The sequence below is a fragment of the Charadrius vociferus genome, unplaced genomic scaffold, assembly GCF_000708025.1.
Source record: "Charadrius vociferus isolate BGI_N301 unplaced genomic scaffold, ASM70802v2 scaffold190, whole genome shotgun sequence".
Classification (NCBI taxonomy): domain Eukaryota; kingdom Metazoa; phylum Chordata; class Aves; order Charadriiformes; family Charadriidae; genus Charadrius; species Charadrius vociferus.
This window is the reverse complement of record NW_009646608.1, coordinates 1,934,759-1,950,922: the sequence shown is the minus strand read 5'-3', so window position 1 is coordinate 1,950,922 and position 16,164 is coordinate 1,934,759. Positions and strand designations below refer to the sequence as shown.

The 16,164-nt window shown below is 45.1% G+C and overlaps 1 protein-coding gene across 1 annotated transcript in view; it reads right to left on the bottom strand.

Moving 5' to 3' along the window:
• Positions 1 to 439: 439 nt before the first annotated feature.
• CHSY1 (chondroitin sulfate synthase 1) overlaps positions 440 to 16,164 on the bottom strand; it is an 82,878-nt gene continuing 67,153 nt past the window's right edge. Inside the window, exon 4 of the mRNA XM_009887545.1 lies at positions 440 to 2,142. Within this exon, the coding sequence (XP_009885847.1) occupies positions 550 to 2,142 (1,593 nt within the window). The 3' untranslated portion in view covers positions 440 to 549. The remainder of the gene's footprint in view (positions 2,143 to 16,164) is intronic.

Sequence of the window (16,164 nt, the reverse complement as noted above, 5' to 3'; positions counted from 1 at the left end):
TTTGGGAAAAAAACAACCAAACCACCTCCTGCGATTAATACCCTTATCACCACCACTTGGATTCGTTTTGTTCTGACGCAATTTAAAGAATAACGGCTATCCTTAACAAAAGAAGCAGAATCTTTGCGCGGTAGCAGTCACAACAAAACATTTAGATACAGCGTTTTGTCACTTGGCTTGCACGCTCACGTCCCGATTTACAGAATCCCAGCAACGAAGACAGCAACGGAAAAGGTAGGAAACAATCTTTTGTTCATAAGGAAATTCTAATTCAAGTCAGATTTCCGCTGATCGGTCAGATTAACTCTTAAACAATTTTTTTTTGTTTGTTTGAAGGCAAATATTGATCACAGTTTTGTTCAAACCCCAAAACACAACAACAAAAAAACCAACGGCCTTGTTCTTCTCAAAATGAGCGCTTTGTAAGAAAAGAATGATGATTTCTAAAATATATCCTGTGTGGTCTTTTAAAAGTGAATTATCAAAAAACATTTTCCCAAAAATAAATTAGATAATTAAAAAAAAAGTCTTTTCCAGCATAGCTGGACATTAGGCTGTCCTCACTGAGCCATTAGTATTGCTGCTTTTCCCAAAATTCGGGTCGTTTTTTTCAAACCATATTTCAGCCAGCTGTTGTGTGGACCCATAAGTTGAAGCTTTGGACCCCAAGCACATTTTATATTGTTTTGGATCAAGATTAGGGTCACAAAAAACAGGGTGATGCACATGGACTACTCCAATTTCTTGGCTTCGGAAAGTTTTTAAGCCAGCTTGAATGACTTTGTTAAACAGGTCTACGTCTTCGAGGCCCCAACCTTGGATGGAGACGTCAAAGCCACCCGCTCGAAGAAGATCACCTTTGTAAATACAGGTAATACCAAAGCCATAGTTCCTCCAGAAACCTGTTTTCTGGGTGAAGGCAAAATGATTGTCACTAGGAACTTTTCCACTATAAACAATCTTTGGATCATACTGGCTAAAAATGATGGGAAAGTATACTTGTTGACCCAAAACTGTATTGGCTCTACACCGCTGGAGGAATTCTGTGGTAAACACCAAGTCAACATCACAGAAGAAAAGTAAAGACTCGTTCTGGAACTGAGAAGATCCGACTTCCAGAGCCAGCGCCCTCGAGAACTCCCCCGACACCGGTAAAACCTGCATGTCAGCCTTGGGGTATTTGGAGCGGTAATCTCTCATCAGCTCGATCTGCTTCGCTTTGTCAGGGTTGGAGTTGGAATTGAAAAGCAGGACAACCAGCTTGACGTTCTGGTTTGGAATGAGGCACGTCTTTTCAAAATTCCCCATGAACCTTGCGAACATGTCAAAACGTCCGGAGAGAGGAATCAGGATGTTGATCTTCTTGTCTTTGAGTTCCTTCCTCTCTACTTTTGATCGGCTGAGCTGGAAGGGAACAAACATCTTCAGCGAGTTGGAGAGGAAAGACAAGGATCCAGAATCCTGGTTGATTTTGCTGGCCAGCTCTTTGGAGTCCATCTCTTCGTGCTCCATAAACTGGATCTTGCTGAACGTCTGCTGCAAGTACGCGTGCCTCCTGACGGGGACGGTCATCTTCTTCCCCTTATGCTTTTTGTACAGAAGCAACAAGTCAAGAACGTACTCTGCTCCGTACATCGGATTTACTCTGCGATAGCCATACTGTATTTCCTTGAAATCTATGATCCTCCCCCGGGTCTTAGCGTTGGCGTTGATCATTTCCATGACCTGCATAACAATGTCATCCAACGCTTCACGCTGAGAAGAGTCCATTCCCCTCCGCGGGGGCTGCCCATCGGCACCCGAATACAAATACTTTCCCGTAAGAAACTCCCACTCCAAGATTTCTTCCCGGTGGCGGGGCTGGAATCGCATGAAGGATGGCGGCATCCCCAGCTGCAGGTCATCTTTGTGGATTTCTGTATTGCTGTATTTGCTCATCAGGACAATTTCCCGGTGCAGCTGTACAGTCCGGTGACGGAGCTCTGCTATCTTGCGGCTCAACATGTAGCTGTGAAGTCTGTATTGGTACGGGGGGTTCTTATTGGGGTGCAGTGTTATAGCTCTGTGTATTTTGCTGTTTCTCAGGTCTCGGATATAACCTTTTTTGTTCTGCTCATAATTTTCATAAAAGAGCTGCTGCATCTAGAAGAGAGAAGGAAGAAGTTAGTGTCTCGGCAGCGCTGTACTTGTGAAAGTTAGCCCACGCAGCCCCTGCTGGGAGAAAATTCCTCCTCGCTCGCAGGGCCAGAAGGCTTTCTGAATAAGCTGTTCTTGGTTTTAGGCACAGGTTGTAGCAATACCAGCTGCTATTCAAGGAAATTAAGAGGATTATTCATTGTAAACTGGTAAAAGAAACATCTACCATGGATTTGGGATTACTACAGCCCATTCTAGAGATATCACCATCGGCCAAACAACTGAGCAGTAAGTAGATTGTAAGCTCATTTTTTCACAACAATACAGCATCACCAAGAAAAAAATACCATGAAGCCTTCACGACAAAACTCTTACTATTCTTCTGCCTCCCACAGGCTTTAACAACAACAATAATAATAATAATAAACAGCAATAAAAAGGACGCCATATACATAGTACGCAAGTACGATGACACCTTTTCCCTTACACCCAAACGCTGTTCAAACATTAAAAATCCAGCTTGCTGAACGTTTTAGTCAAGATGCCAAGTACGTTATCTCAAGTGCTGCAATGCAAAGCTACAGTTCCCCTGTCACTTTGAAATGTCAACAGAAAGTAAAATGCACCTGAGATTCCTAGCAATGGTTCCAGAAGGCAGGTAATACAGAATGCGTATGCACGCTAGAATAAAAGCATCTTTAAAGTGGAAATTGCTATTTCAAAACAAGAAGACAGTGAGCTAAGATTACATTCAGAAGCCTTACGGAAAGCCCCAACTTAAGAATATCAGGCAAACCAGTTTCACAGTCGTCAGCAGGTCAGGCAGTAGCTGATATAAGGAAAGGCACGTGGAAAGCAGGATGATAATGCGGAAAATAAGCTGGAAAAAAACCTCCAAAAGGAAAAAAAAACAAACTCTCAAGGCCAAAGTTATACACCAGCCCAGACAATGGACATTTAAAAAGATCCCGGGCTGATTCTATGTCATAACACAAATGTCATCAACCTGCCAGAGGAGCCGACAGGACAGCTTCATTCAATAGAAGATCCAATCCATGTTACTGGCAGCAGAGTTTGCTACGGGTAACACAGTCAATAAAGCACAAGTAAAAAGGCTTTAAAGATTAGCAAAGAGCTAAAATCCAAACGATGAACAGAAGAGAGAATGAGTCAAATATGATGGCAATTAAAGGGACCACTAAAAGGAGTATCACAGGCACAGAAAGCCTCCCTTCAACAGACAGCACCAGCGATGCTTCTACCAGCTGTTCAGACCCAGCAGAAGTCCTGTTTTATTAGGCCCTCAGTTGCATTTTTCCCATTATTGTGGGACAGACATTGAATCTAAGGGATAAACTTACACCTGGATTTAACCGCCGCTATCTTAACAAACTAGATGTGCGCGTACTGCAACCTGGAATTCAGCGTATCACTGTGGACAGCACAGGAGCACGCCGGGTACACTCGAAACGGCTCACGTGGATTTTAATCTGAACAAACGCAATAGATTTCAAAGGAGGGAGGGAGGAATTTCAGCCGGACTGAGAAAGAAAGGACATTTTTTTCATGTGTCATCATCAGCCCCCCACCCCTTCTCCGCTCCTGCTCAAGTTCACCTTCCTGCCCACTCTCCCCCAAGGGCTTCCTGCTGCTTTCAAGCTCTTTGTGAGCAATTCAGGCCAGAGGCTGCCTCTTACCACACAGATCCCACACGGCAACGCAGGCAAAGGAGAACATCTTGGCGATGGCCTCTTGGCAAGCCACAGATGGGCTGCCTGTCAAGATGTATATCCCTGTAGAAGTCACGCAAGATTTAAGAGAGTCCTACGGGCAGAGGTTAGCTGGGCTAATCCCGTGTTCAGCAGAGAGTTATCCAAATTGAATGAACCTCATGCTTTCCTGAAAAGCATGTTTTTCCACTCACCCGAAGACTGTTCTTCAGTTGTATCCCTGTATTGTTTCCTCTACTAATAACACTTTATTTTTTGTCCACTTTGAACCTCGCTACTTCTGTTAAGGGCTCTAGGAGACCTCAAATCACACCCACTTATTGTCAGTCCTGTAAGCACAACTGATTACAATGGAGACCTCGCACAGCAAGAATAAGAGCAATCCAACACTTGCAGCAGGACCCACATGTATATGTTTACTAAACCCACTGATCCATCCTCTCTAACACATCTTACATATTTATATAGAACTGGAAGTATTAAACGCATATGGTAACAGGCTGGAAATTTCACTGACATTTTAACTACAACACAACTATAAGCACAGGCTTTCCCAAGAGTATTGTGACATTAGATAAAAATTCTTAAATCATGTCATTAGGCAACTATTATTTAAAGGAAAATTGACAATAGGACTTAATTTCAAATCTTGTTTTCAATTTATAAGAAAACAAACTCAAGACCATGCAGCCTGAATGCATTTATTCCAAAATTGCCATCTAGGGCATTCTGAATTAGCTACGAGAGGAAACCATGAGAAGCAGAAAGGCTTTTAGATTACACAACAAGTTTTAATAGGATACCGATGGGTAGGAAAATGTTATGAAACTTCCCAATGGAAGTAAAGATATGAACCCCTAGCAAATGGCCTTAAATAGAATTAACAAGCATATTTTAAAACTTTGATTTCCACGCAAGAGTAACCTCTGAGCGAGGCTGGTTAACTTCTGAACTTTCAGTACTACTTCTTGCCTCTTGCAAAAACCAGCTAACTTTGAAAGCTGAACGGAAAATAAAACCTGTCTCAGCAAGACGTTACTGGTGCTTCAACTCAAAGCAATTTACAACTGAAACATCTATCACCGGCCACCTTGCTCCAGCCAAAAAGGTGACAACTATAACAAACCCTGTGCTCCGGCCAACCCTGCAGTGCAACTAATGAGAAGCACCACAGGAGCCAGGCTTTTATATAATCCTATTTTTCAAGAGAACGCCTTGCAAGGCTGGCACTTTCTTTGTTTTTCCTGTGAAGTCTCCCCCCTCTCCTACTCCAGCATCCCTCTTGTCTCCTTATTCAGCAAGCGGCAACGGGCACAGGATGGGCCGGCATCCTGCAGCCCCGACCCCCCGGCTAGGAACCAAGGTACCCCCCACACCGGTAGGAAACACACAGAAGGGTATCGGAAGGGGTTAATCAATTCCCTACAGAGAGTATAATGACTTACAAAGTATTTTTGCACAGTGGCATGAAGTGCTGTAAATGAAGTCCAAGTGGCCAGCAGCCAAGAGAGCAATTTAACCCTTCCGGGGACGAGGCGCCTGCAGACACTGACCCAACGCTGTGGAAGCGCTGCGATGCCCAAGGACTTTCCTTCACAATAAGGAGCCCCACATGGATTGTGTTTTCTCACCCACATCTACAAAACCTGAAAGAAATAAGCAGTTCCCTCCATGCAATATCACAGCTCCACCGACATTAATTGGCTTAAATCATTAAGGCAGCGCTGGTCCTGGGCACTGGGTTCAATCAGTACCAAGGGCAATGCCTGACTACCACCCATCACTGCTTACATAGTTCCTACCTCATTTGAGTCCAAAACAGTTTGCTAAATATTATCTATTAGCACACATGCACTTTCAGCTTCACGTAATACTGCAAAGCCATACGGAAAATTAAAAATCACAATTACCTCTTGTGTACGTCATTAATAGGCGGGTGGGAGAAAGTAATACCTGTAATTTATTTGTTCCTCCCACGTAACAGCCATTAAACACGTACGCGGGGAGCGACACAAGCCCAGAACCTCGTGCACATCTCGTGACAGACGTTACGTGCAAACTTCCCCATGCCCATTACCAGACTCTTGCAAAGTTGAACTCTTGCAAACTCTTCTCTTAGTTAAACACATTTCTCTATGACTCTCTTGACAAAAAGAACCTTTCATGGATATTAATTTTGCAATGATTATATTCTAAGCATCCTTTATTCTAGCGCAGAGCACTGAGAGCGTAAGGATACAAAGAAGAGCTACTCTTTATTGACCACTATTTACTCTAGACCTGTTGAAGCCTTAAAAACCCTAATGTTCCCCAAACCATTAGAGACTGAATGTTTAAACTGTGGTACAGCTGTTGTGGGCACCACTGGCTCGCGTCCAAAAGACCAACTGAAAGGAGAGAGTGTTATGTTCTTCGTTTTAAATGAAGAAGTCTTTTGCAGGCCAAAAAAAGTGTAGTGGAGAAAATGGACTTTAAAAATAAGACCAGTTTATGCTGAAACTGGCCCGCAGCCACAGATTAGCCCCCGAGGGCTTTCTCTCACAGCTCCAGATTGTACTGCCACAGCCCAGAAAACGCAGCTCCACAAGTCTCATGAAAAGCAATCGTGGACAAGACCTGTTGTATGGCAGGCTTCGAAATGCCCAAGATGTGCTTTAAACACAAAGACAAACTAATTAAAAGCTCGAAAGATGGCTAATGTCACCTAGCGCGTGAGCACCTCGGTTGGGAGGAGATGAGCATGCAGGTCCCTCTCTGCAGCTCGCGCCGGACTGTTCTACCGGAGTAACGTTGGTGCCGGGACAGCCCTTACCCTGCCCTGCAGCTCTGCCGCCAAAATTGCGCTCGCCCCATCTCCTCCTCGCTCCTCCTTCCAGAGATGCGGCTGTAGCGGTGCAGAGGGGCAGTTCCTGTTGGTTGGCTGAAGTGCAACGAAAGATGTTTTGCACCCGCATCCCAAACAACTGTACGAAACAATTGTAGCTGCGCTAACACAGCTTTGCCACTTTGGAGTGATTAACCGAAACAGACCACTAGTTTTCTGTTTTTTAAATCACCAATGTGGCTAAATTGATAAAATATTTTGCATGTAGACCCAAGGGAAAGGAGCAGCCGGTCTTCATTTACTGCTGACTTGCCTACAGTGGAGGGGGAGACTGTAGTGACCTCCCTGGATACAACTCTGTGTATTCAGGGTCCTTATTAACGATGATCTTTCCATGCTAAATCCCAGTGCTTTATGTGCGATCCCACAGCTAACCACTGACATGACTGAAGTCACTCCTGGGCAGACTTATTATGGTGGAGACAAACACAAGGAAGTAATGGATAAACACTCGTTTCCAGTGAACTTGGCCACTCTTTCATCTCTGTAACCTCCCCAGTTGACACTATAGCAAAGGATGCAGGAAACGCCACTTGGCACTGGGAGATCAGACTTCTTTCTCAGCTGACAAGCGAAGCCCCAAGCTCTGGAGCACAATTAAATGTGACTCCTCAGATGAGTTACTTCTCACACAAATTTCATCATGTACCACTGGTTCGCATTTGCTTTGTTTCATAAATTAAAGAGGCGCAAGAAAATCAGCTGGACATCCCAAACAGCCAGTACCCAAAATTTCTACCGCAGACTGCTAGAGGAGCAGCAGCCGATCCAGCTGTGATATACTGCGACCTCTGAGTGCAGTGACTCCAGGCATGCTCTGAAGCAAGAAGTTTATTTTGTACAACACAACTGCCTCTTCTTACACGACACTAAGCAAAACAGCGCCTGTCTCACTCAAGAGCCTCGCGGTGCCTTCTGCACCGCTCTCCTCTCCGAAGTATTTGCGAAAGGAAGCCAAGTATCTAAGGCAAGTTTCAAGCACAGCAAACTCAAGGTCATTGAATTCCCAAGGAATCTGTGAATTAGGAGAGTTACTGCTGGAGTTCAATCGTTTGTTAACAATACCAAGTAGCTGTTTAATTAAACAACTGTCCTTCTCCCAACCCTTTCTTGTTTAAGCAAGCAGAAGAGCTTAAGAATTACTTATTCATTTACAGCTTCTCAAACCAAGTAGCCTTTAAAGTATTCCCAGCTTGGCAACAGAAAGAAAAAAACCCGCAAAAATGAACGTGTCTTCAAAACTGGCATCATGTACTTCACCTCTGACCTTGAGCTTGACGATCTCATGACCCAAAACCTACACATGGGAGCAATCCACAGCACTTGGGAACTGAGATCCTCCAGCTACGAAGCAGAGGAGAACTTCCCTCCTCCCGGCCCTGCATCATCCTGCTGGTCTAAATGAGATACAGGATCCTGGTCTCTTAGTCATGAAGCGAGGATTCCTTCCTCAGATCTCCCCTACTTCGGATAAGGGGCAGAACTTGAATCAGACCTGGTGTGTGAAGAAAAGAAAGACTAGTGAAATCATACAACACTCTCAAAAGAAGACAGTTGCCCGTTTAGTGAAATGTTCTTCCTCTTGGGTGCATCTGACACACAAACTACGCAGGTACCACTGTGCACTCCATAAAGCCTGGAACTGCTTCTCCAGAGACACAGATTTATGTTTTTAAAGCATAAACCAGAATATAACCTGAAAGCGTTTTGTACCTTAGGAGTAACCAGATAAAACAGAATGTGCCATTTTAGGATATTTAGATTCAACAGTGCAAACCTTCAGAGAGCTGGATGCAACTGCAGGGTTTTCCTCCAAAAGGTTCTGATTTAAAAGAAACAAAACCAAATAAAATACCACTAAATATTAACAAATGTTCTATCCTACGGCTATTAAAGAAGCAGAACATCATAGGTGCTAATGACTAATTATCATTGCTATTGCTTGACAAAGTGTGCTCAAAATTTGTTTCGAGCATGATTTCCAAATTATGAGTCCTGGTGCAACTGCTGTTCTGCACATGGCTCTCCCTTGCTCAAGTCAAGGCTTTGACCCACGGGGCAAATGATTCAACTCTCCCTCTCCAGCAGAGAGGGACTGCCTCTGTCCCAGATCCAAACAAAACCAGGAACACAGTGACTTGCCGCTGATTTGTTCATTTAAAGGCCAGACTCAGGGATGATGCCAAATTAATTGTCCACCAAATATACTGTGTCTCGGGATTTCTTTTCCTTGTTGTCAACTCCACACTTTTAGCCTCTGCAGTACAGGCAGAGTACAAGAAAAACTTGGTTTTCATTATGACTTTCAACAGGCCCACGAAAGAAAGAGCCGCAGCCTTGGAAGTCTGTATCTGCTCTTTCTCATGCAAAGCGTTAAGATTTCAGAGGAGCAGCACATGACCCTCGGAGGGTAGTTTCTTGGAGATGATGAGCAGAAAGCTTCTGACACCCTGGCAAATATTTTTTTGAATGCTGGAAACAGAGTTAGAAGGATGCAGTCTCAGAGGAGAGGAGAGGAGAGGAGAGGGAAGAGAGGAGAGGGAAGAGAGGAGAGGGAAGAAGAGAGAAGAGAGAAGAGAGAAGAGAGAAGAGAGAAGAGAGAAGAGAGAAGAGAGAAGAGAGAAGAGAGAAGAGAGAAGAGAGAAGAGAGAAGAGAGAAGAGAGAAGAGAGAAGAGAGAAGAGAGAAGAGAGAAGAGAGAAGAGAGAAGAGAGAAGAGAGAAGAGAGAAGAGAGAAGAGAGAAGAGAGAAGAGAGAAGAGAGAAGAGAGAAGAGAGAAGAGAGAAGAGAGAAGAGAGAAGAGAGAAGAGAGAAGAGAGAAGAGAGAAGAGAGAAGAGAGAAGAGAGAAGAGAGAAGAGAGAAGAGAGAAGAGAGAAGAGAGAAGAGAGAAGAGAGAAGAGAGAAGAGAGAAGAGAGAAGAGAGAAGAGAGAAGAGAGAAGAGAGAAGAGAGAAGAGAGAAGAGGAGAGGAGAAGAGAAGAGCAGAGCTCTTCTGGACTGCTGCGTGATTTTCCACCATGTGTTTTCAAGAGGCAGTAATGTAATCATTTAGAAATACTTTTGTCCATGGAATTCAAAGATTCCTATTTGGGAGCTACTTTCCACATTCAGTGGTTTTGTAGGACTTGCAAGCCATGATGGATGATGAGCATTTTTGGTCCTAAAACACTTGGCAAAGCTACCACAAGCTGCTGTTACAGGGGGCTTGAGAAGAAATCCTCTGCTTGGAGAAACTTCAGCTGCAGCCTGGGCATCCACGCATCATCTCAACATCAGTCCAACATCAGAAATAAAGCCGGAGCAGCGCAGCCTCTCTGCCAGACTGGCTGAGGAGAGCAGTGATTTTGTAGCACACAGCAGACCAGGTCCCCAGGTCCCTGCCAACACCAGATTCTGCAAGAACCCTGGAGGAAGGATCAGCCTCAGTGGATCCAGCTGCAGGATCCAGCCCCTTCAGCCTTGCCCACATCACCACCATGGCTTTCTTTCGATGCAAGATGTTTCAGGAACCTGCAGCCCTGATTAAGTACATGGTGCCCTACGTGGAGACAATGCCACGGTAACAGGTCTGGGCTGAAGGACAGTACTGAAGCAGTCACATCAGCGCAAAGCTCTAAATCTCTCTGAGCCTTCACAGGAGATTACTGTGAATTTAATTAGGCAAAGATTTGGCCTCACAGTAGCTACTGCCGCAGTTCTTCCCCGGGTGTAAAAAGGTGGGGGTGTATTTTAAAAAACAGATTCATTTTCAAGACTTTTAGCACTTCCAGCTGAAGCAGCACCATTTTAGATGGGGAGGGACACAGCTCCCTTTTTTTATGGCAAGAGGCCATGCTTGCTGTTGCCAATCCCTTGCGAAGACTTGTGGCAGGAATACATGCTGTGGAAAGGGGTGAGAGGGGAGCTGGGAACGCTGAATAAAATCTCCACGACGAGGCCAACTGCTGTTTCTGTGTCAAAGCTGCAGCCCTTTGAACCTGCAGTGCCAGTAACAGCCTTGAAGTGACAGAGCATCTTTCATAACTGCATTTAGAAATCCGCCTGCTTTACGCTTTCCTAACAACCAATGGTAAAACCACTTCTCTGCCAGCAGCATCAATATTGGCTAATGAAAATCGACAGAAAACTGGGAAAATATCAGATTTCTATTTCTCTGCTAGCGGGCCCTCCTGCCAGCTGCCACAACAGCCGTTCTCGTGGGTGCTGCTGTGCTGCACCTCTGCCAGGGGAGCAGCTGGAAAAAGGGACATTGTTCAAGACACGCTCTTGAAACCTTAGCCCCTTCCAAATCGGAGGTGACCTGTCCCTAGGAGGTGGCAGCTGCGCACAGAGCAAGCCAGCATTTAAATAAACTCTGAGAGTGAGCTCATTCCATTCACTTGGCCTTGCTGGATCCACATGGATGCGCTGGATCAATGCTCGGCTCTGCTCACGTCTCACCAGTGTCACCTGGTTTGCAAGAGCACAAAGGAAAAGGTGATGTCTGAATCGCTGCTGTGTTAACCAGATGGCACAGCCATCTCTCCTCCAGGCCTGGATTTTAACGAGTGCTCCAACATGGTGCTCAGTAACTGCTTTCTCCAGGGTCATGCTGAAGACACCCAATACTTAAAGTGATTTAATACCCCCAGCCCTTTAGCAAAGAGGGCACGCAGCAGCTCTGAGCTTGCAGGTGATGGGGAGCTCCATGGGAACTCAGCTGACTTCTTTCACGTTAAAAGTTCCCCCCATCTGACAGCCAGCCCAGTTAGTAATTCAGCACAGTTTGAAGGCCACTGGCCATCCCAAGTGTCCCTACTACCCCTCCAGCTTCAGCTTAGGACGAGCCACTCTGCCATCCTCTGGCTGCTTCTCCTAAATTAAGCTGGATTTAAAACATCTTTTTTTTTTTTTTCCCCATTGGTGGCAAATAAGAGGGAGTTATACAGCTCCTTACAAACGGCCGCAGTACCAGTGCCCAATACAGACGTAACATTTGTGACACGGGCATATGGTTTCAATGCTCCTCTTTCACCAGCCTGTGAGCTCAGATCAGTTCATCTTCAATCTGTTTTTTCAGCCAGAGCCACCATTTCTGGAGCTGGTTTGAAGACCGTCTTAGAAGGGCCTGGACTCAATCACCAGTTTGTTTCACACGGGGAACAGCGTAGGATGACAGCTTCCAGGGTTCACTAAAGCTGCACGGCATTGTTCTGAAGTGTGCGTTTTAAACGCATGCACATTATTATTTTTTTTTTTTTCCAAAAGAATTGTTTAATAATTGCTCAGAGGAGGGGAGGGAAATAGAGCCACAAACCCTTGTTTTATGTGGAGAAGCCACATGTTTCAGTCAGCCCATGAAGATCCTACAGCTGAGCCCTGGCCGTGGGATAACGCAGCTTTAGAAGGCTGCCATGGCAAAGAGCATCGTGCGGTAACACTGCTGCTGCAGACAGAATTTCCACAGTGAGATGCCATGATTGCGAAAGTGTTTTTCTTGTGCTTGTATCATTACCACGCAGGACTTAAAGCCTGCCCACTATTCTGTGCTGAGTTTAAAAGCAAAATCTGCCCTTTGTCTCCTCACTGGAAAACATATGTACACCATCCAGCATAGACGTGGCACTGCCAAAACCATAAGATGACAAGGTACGTGCAACGCACAGTAGCTTGGTTATAAAAGATACAGCTCTTTGATCAACAGGGAGATCAGCAGAGGAAATTTGCCCATTCAGAGGGTTGATGATCTCTCGAGAATTTGACTTTGATGTCCTGTACATCAAAAACCCAATAAATTGTGCATTAATAGCTCCAACTAAAAAGATCACCTATTTTTATTACTTGCTTCGCTGAAGCTAAAGGGGTAATATATTTACAATAAGGCAAGTTTTAGGATAAAATAGCAATTCACTAATGCAAACTGAAGCCTCATTTTGATAGGGTTCACAGGTTGGGTGCAGATTCAACACCCCAGAAAGAAGGGAAGAGCAGTGAAAGAAGGGAAGAGCAGTGAAAGAAGGGAAGAGCAGTGAAAGAAGGGAAGAGCAGTGAAAGAAGGGAAGAGCAGTGAAAGAAGGGAAGAGCAGTGAAAGAAGGGAAGAGCACAGCTGCACGTGCACAGGTTTGGGACCAGCCCATTCCTCTGCAGTTTAATATATAATCTGAACTAGAAGAAAGGCAACATCTTTCTATGCAGCCACAGCTTTTATTGTCCTCCTGTCAGTGGAACAACTTTCTCATTATTAAAATGAGCTGTCAGGCAGACTGGCATTTCCCTCCTTGCGGTGTCCAAGTTAGCCCGTTCGTTCAAATATGGTTAAAGATTTCACATAGTGTTGTCGGCTAACTGTATATGGTCTGAGGTTTTCTGGAAGTTTGCTGTCTGGCACAGTTTGGAAAAGTAACAAGCAGTGTTACTCTGCAGCGCTCTGTAACCGAGTGCCTCTTGCATTACACACGGTCTGTCAAACCAAGGGGCTCACCTCTTGAGTGGGTGTGTTTAAGCTCTGCTGATGTACGCCATCCATCATCTAGCTTTGAGAAGAATATTCAACTGCTGCTTTTGTAATGCCCTTAATTAAAGCAGAAGATGTGGATACTGATAAATGCAGTTATGCTGAATGTAAATGCATTAGCCACCGTTAGAAATGGAAAGGAAAAAAATAAATTAAACACCGTCTCAAATATTCCCAAGCTTGGTGAAGGATTTGCTATTCAGACAACACGCTGAACTGTCTTTTGAACATTAGCCACACACACATGAAGAGCATTTTGGTCCCTTTGTAGGGTTTTCTTTGTTCCTTTGCTCCTGACCCAGAGGACACCTCGTTCTGCAGCTTGCGACCAAGCTGCCACAGGTTCATTTCAGAGGAGCGGTCTCGGCTCTAAAACTTGTCCCTGTTACCTGCAGCCACTGCTGCCTGGTCCCTCCATCCCTCCTGCAGCCAGCCCGCAAGTCTCCGCTTGCACCCAGCTAGTGTTTTCTTTCCCTCTGCCTTGAACACTACTAGATTTGGAAACCAGGCAGCTTGGAGGAATTTTAACACTTTCATTAGTGACTTTCCCTTACCTCACTGACACTTTTCACTCATCTGGGAGACAGTGGCAATGGGAGGAGCAGGGAAACATGGAGATCTTCTGGGTGGGTTTGCCTGCTGGGTCAAAGTCCTATTGCTTCAGGAAACTTTGTGGATGCTCGACACTGCCGAGCACAACGGAGAAAGGCAGGGAGGGAGGAAAAGCCATTGCTGAGAAAGCAGAAGCAGCTTTAGCCAACAGATGGAGAAGGCCGGTGGAGTTAGCAGCTTTGTTCACCAGACAGCGATGCCTTGTCTTCTTATGACCCATTTTTAGTTGTTGATCGAGGACATTTCAGGGATTTGACTCATGAATAGCAAATGACTTATGCTCGGTTTGCCAAAAAGCCTTCTCCTTGCTGCAGGAAGGCAGGGCTGCTTTGAAGTTGCTCCCGAACCAAGACAATTTACAGCCTGACAGCTTAAAGCTGCATTGAAACGGGTACTCGTTTCCTCAGGGCGTTATAAATTGCCGCGGTTCAGACGCAGGCGGGCCACCGGCCCAGGAGGGCAGGGTGCATGGATGGGGACTGTGTTCTTCTGCTGTCCCACGAAGGCACGTCCACGAGGGAGCCAGAGCCCTTCAATGGGGCTTTCAGAGGGACACACAGGACTACTTTCTGCTGCATTTTCCTTAGTACTCTTCTGAGATATACTTGTATCATCTGAACTGCAGGTTGTTCCCGAGTTCAGTGCGGTTTTGAGCTGGAGCTAATAAGGGCTCTGACGCGAACCTGATGAGCAAATACGTGCGCTCCCAACTCACAGCCGACAGCAGGCTTGAAAACCACTCCTGAGAGCAAGTTTTTGCAAACAGGCTCAGCTGGCGGCAGAGGGACATGTTCCCTATTGCTGACTCAGCCCTGAGGGTAGCACCTTGTCTCAGAAAGCAAAGTGGGCACTGACACACTATTTGCCTCTTAAAATAGCAGTACCATTCAACACAGCTCATCTGGCAGGGCCTGGAGGCACCCAGAGAGCTCAGGGTGGGAGAAAGGCTCTCGCTCCACTCAAAGACATCTGTCAAGGACATCCTCTATGGCAACAAACTGATTTGGGATGCCAAATCCAGCACGATCAGTATTTCTCTCTAAAGCCTACAGAAAAAAAAGACTCTTACCCATCATTTCATGGCTGTTTTTCCCACCGCTTTGGGTTTTTTTAAAAATCACAGAGCCGTCGGGTCAGTGTGCAGGGCGCTGGACCATGCTTTTCATCAAGCCGTACTTTGCCTGGCCTCGATGCTGCCTTTGCCTCGCCTTGATACGAACGCCAAAGTCAAATACAATCCACCCACCCGAAACAGATGTTAGAAACCTGTCTTTCTCTCTTCAGCTGTCCTCTGAGGTCTGGCCTCCTGTCAAACACCCAAGGGGATAGTTTTCTTTTTTATTTTTAAGACAATGATAATATGTTCAAAGGCTTTTTTCTGTTTGGAGAAGGCAAATCTACACCTGGTCCAGAACTGCTTCAATACGCACCAGCGAATAACAGCCTCTGTCTCTGAGGGAAGTTTGACCTCTTGACTTGCTAAATAGTTGTTTTCTACCTTCACAGAAATTTTAACAGCTAATTCAGTAGTGCTACAGGAATACAGGTGGCAAACTGAGTCCAATCTATTCAGTGTACCATCCTTTTATTCAGCAAACTACCAAAAGAGAACTTGTCTTTTTCCCCTCTGGTATGACATTTGTTTCTACAAGTCTTTAAGCCAGAAGAATTACAGAGAGGATTTCCTGGGCGTTTTGCTCTCCATGGAAACAGTGCACCATTACAGTATTTCCCACAGATAATAAAGGGATGGGCAAAGAGAAAGGGAGAGAGAAGAAGGGAGGATGCACAACGGCAGACCAGAAGAGGCAAGCTAGCAGCACTACAGTGTCGTCTTATAGTACTTTTTAAGCAAGATGCTCCTTTCGAGTACTTTATGTCCTAAAAGAACCCCAAAACATAACAGCAGCCTGTGTTGCGCAAAGATGAAAGATGGAAAGCATTATGCTAACCTTAAAATGTAGCTTGGGGGCCTGGTGCATCACAGACTGTTTAGTATTAGCGTTATCCAGAAAAGCACTGAAAAATGCATTGCAGGATATTGAAGAAATCTATATCCGGATATTAAAACTAGTATTCAGTAAACTGGTAGGAGTGACTATCACAATACGGTCAGACCACAAGCTTAATGAAGCCTAGGAAATAAAGCACCCTGACTAATTTGAAGCATATTAAAAGAAATCACATACAAACTCCACTAAATCCATCAACTCAGAAAGGATACTTCTTTGCCTCACTTAGGACGGGTGAGGAGACAGACATGTGTCATTTACACAACATGCTGCATTGCTCATTGCTTTATGTTGATT